At 36.3% G+C, this 3,117-nt stretch overlaps 2 protein-coding genes across 2 annotated transcripts; one reads left to right on the forward strand and one right to left on the reverse strand.

Annotated features, from left to right (window-relative positions):
- Window positions 1-355: 355 nt before the first annotated feature.
- BDCG_17562 (uncharacterized protein) lies at window positions 356-827 on the reverse strand (the record flags this gene model as incomplete). The annotated part of the gene is made up of 1 exon (XM_045426667.1): window positions 356-827. Exon 1 carries the CDS (start codon window positions 782-784, stop codon window positions 356-358), a length of 429 nt encoding a protein of 142 aa, XP_045282174.1. The 5' UTR covers window positions 785-827.
- A 1,179-nt stretch (window positions 828-2,006) lies between these two features.
- BDCG_07491 (uncharacterized protein) lies at window positions 2,007-2,951 on the forward strand (the record flags this gene model as incomplete). The annotated part of the gene is made up of 1 exon (XM_045423278.1): window positions 2,007-2,951. The coding sequence occupies one exon, from the start codon at window positions 2,007-2,009 to the stop codon at window positions 2,949-2,951; it is 945 nt and encodes a 314-aa protein (XP_045278706.1).
- Between the last annotated feature and the right edge of the window lie 166 nt (window positions 2,952-3,117).

The following is a 3,117-nucleotide window of genomic DNA, read 5'->3' on the forward strand; positions in this document are numbered from 1 at the left end:
CAAATATCTCTTTCTTTTCTTATTAATCACTTCAGAAATTTTACACTTGTGTAGTCTCATTAAACTTCTAAAAAACTCTTTGAGAGAAAATAGAAGAAGAGTGCTACAGAGTCTATAAGACATCAGCTCATCACTATAAGATTATCTCTAAAAAACTCTTTAAGAAAAATGAGAAGTCTTCAAGCAGTATTTCTTACTTAACATCTCTAGCATGTAATGAGATAATCTCTACTAGCTGTCTCATAGCTTGCAATCTCTTTCTCAGCATTTTCTAAATACTCAAGTGATTCTCATAAATTCTCTAATAATGAATATTCTTCTCCAGATAATAGATTCTGTTCATTCTCATAGCAGATCAGTGATGCAGTTCCATATCAAACCGCTCCACCACGAACTCGCTCGATTTTTCGAATAAGAACCCGCCGATAGATCCATCGAAAAGCCCTCGATCATACGAGCATTTTGACCCCATCGCCGACCGCATACCCCGTGTGGTGGTGGAGTTATCCAGCCAAACATGAACCGGACGTTGTTCGAAGCTCCTGTGTGGGATTATCCCCCGTTCTCCCCTACCACACCACAACCCCGGGCCAGAGTGCCATACAAATTGTAAGGTGAAGTGACCTAGCCATATGCACCAATCTTCTCGATTTTGGAAGACCCCCGACCTGTAGTTGTGGAGATATCCGAGGAGCGACCTCCGCGAAAACCCTGTCCATCTTTGATGTTCCAAAACACCAACGCCAAGTCTCACCCTCGTACCGCCCTTCCCAATCTGGCCCATCCCCGGCAGAAAAATACAAAAAGATACCTCGGCGATAATATCAAGCACATAATCAACGGACTCTTCTGAAGTGCAACCTCCACGGTCCGCCGCCAGTGTATCTAGACTTCAACACCAAGTCTCACCCCTGTACTACCCCTCTCAATCTGGCCCATCCCCAGCAGAACGATACAAAAAGATACCTCGGCAACAGTATTCAATACATAACCAGTGGACAACGAGTCAACAGCACATCAACAACTATAAAATCAGTATACCCCAAGGTCTGACTGAGCCTTTGATCCCTGCACAGTGAGATATATTAAATCTAGTTTTAATACCTCAATATTCAATAGATTCTGCAAGGGATTGAGAACAGCAACACTAGGTTTCTATTGAATTTGAGAATTAACTCTATATTGATATAATCATTGACAAAGTCTTCTATTTTGAGATATAAATAACCAGTTCCTCTACATCCCGCTGGCAATATTTATATTATCATATAGAAACAGACTTATATTCTCTATAATATCAAGACCCTGAAGAGGGAAAGTCTTGGTAGAGGGTATACAGTAGTGCATATCTTAGCAGTTTCTATCTCATTCTTCTGCAGCAGTTAATGCAAAAAAAAAAGATCTTAGAAATAGTTTTTTACTTCTCTTGAAAAAGTAAGGTGTTTTTCTCTGGGTTTTACACAATATTCTTACAAAGAATTAAAAACAGAGTTGTTTTCTGTCATAATTTCATATTCTTTTAAGTAAGAATTACTATTTCAGTGGCTGAAGAGCTTTCATTAATACTTAATTCTTTTTTACACTCTTTATTAACTGATTTGAGTTGCACACTTGTTGTGTGAGGAGAATTGGATGATTTAGAATAAAATTGAATAGTTTTAATCAATTTCTCTGCAAAAAATTGATTTATTTTTTGTCAGTTTTTCTCTCAAAAACTGTCATATCATCTGATTTATTATCAATTGATATCATACTTTTCCTCACTGTATCCCAAGAAAGAGATTGTAAAGATTTTATTGATTTATCTTAAAAATCAATTTTAGTTTATTAGATTCTCTTCAAAAATCTAACCTAGTTACTGAACTAGTGTGAAAAAAATCAGGTGTTTTATACACAAAAGTCTTTTATTCTTCTTTTGAAACAGTCTGACCAACTTTTCAATTGAAAACAGACTTAGAAATATCTCAATTGAAACAGTCTGACCAACTTTTCATTGAGTGAAAACAATGAGTTCAAAAATACGCTCAGTTGATGTGGAAAAAGATGCTTTCTCAAATGCTATTCCTGAGATTGAAATTCTGAAGAGAAGAAAGAAAGAAGAAATAGAGAAACAACAAGTTCTTGAAATACAGGAACTTGAAAAAGCAAGCAAGATTCTTGGAAAGCAGTGTCTGAGTGAGATGAATGAAGAAGTTCTGTTAATTCTTCATGCTCAGGCCAGACAACTACAGGAGGTGATCAAGTTCAAACTTGGAATCTCAAACACAGTTCAAAAAACCTTGAAAATTCCTAGTACAATCACTGACTCTTCATCTCACTCTTCTTCTTCCTTTCTTCCTACTCCTTCTTCTTCTTTGAATCAGAAGAAAACATATGCTCAAGCAGCTGAATCTGCTGTCTCTAAACCTGCTGTCTCAAAACCTGCTCAAAATCCTGAGAAAACTGAGAAGAATACTGCTCATGCCTCTATTCATAGAAAAGTGGAAAAGAAAATGCAAAAAGAGAAAAACTTCCAAATCTCTAGAAATAGAAGACTCATTCTCAAAGTCTCAAACCAGGACATTCTGCAAAGAAACAAGCTAAACTCAAATCTCATTTTCAGAATCAGAAATGAAATTAATCAGCAGTTCTTTTCTCAGTTGATGACTGATATTGAAGTTCAAAAACCAGTTATAGCTTCAATTGAGCCATCATTCTTTGGAAACTCTATTATTCTGACTACAATGCCTGAATTCAGTGCTGAATTCCTTATTCAGAATGAGAATCTCTGGAAGTCAGCAGTAGAATCATTGCTAAACACAACAATTCTATCTGAAAGAGATGAAAAGTGGGGCAAATTCATTCTTCATGATATTCCAGTTGAAATTTTTGACTGTGAAGAAGGAATGCTACTTCTCAAAAATGAATTGGAAGAATACAACTCCATTCAACTGAGAAAGGAGCCTGTATGACTAAATTCAATTGAGTTCAGACAAAGCAGGAGAAATGCCTCTGTTCTAGTATATACAAAAACACTTGAACAGTCAAAGATCTCTGAAGTAAGAGTAGCAGGTTTGAAAATGAGAGTTCCATGAATACAAAGACTCAAGAATGAATCTCCAAAGCTCAAACACAGTG

The sequence above is a fragment of the Blastomyces dermatitidis genome (assembly GCF_000003525.1).
Source record: "Blastomyces dermatitidis ER-3 genomic scaffold supercont1.9, whole genome shotgun sequence".
Classification (NCBI taxonomy): Eukaryota; Fungi; Ascomycota; class Eurotiomycetes; order Onygenales; family Ajellomycetaceae; genus Blastomyces; species Blastomyces dermatitidis.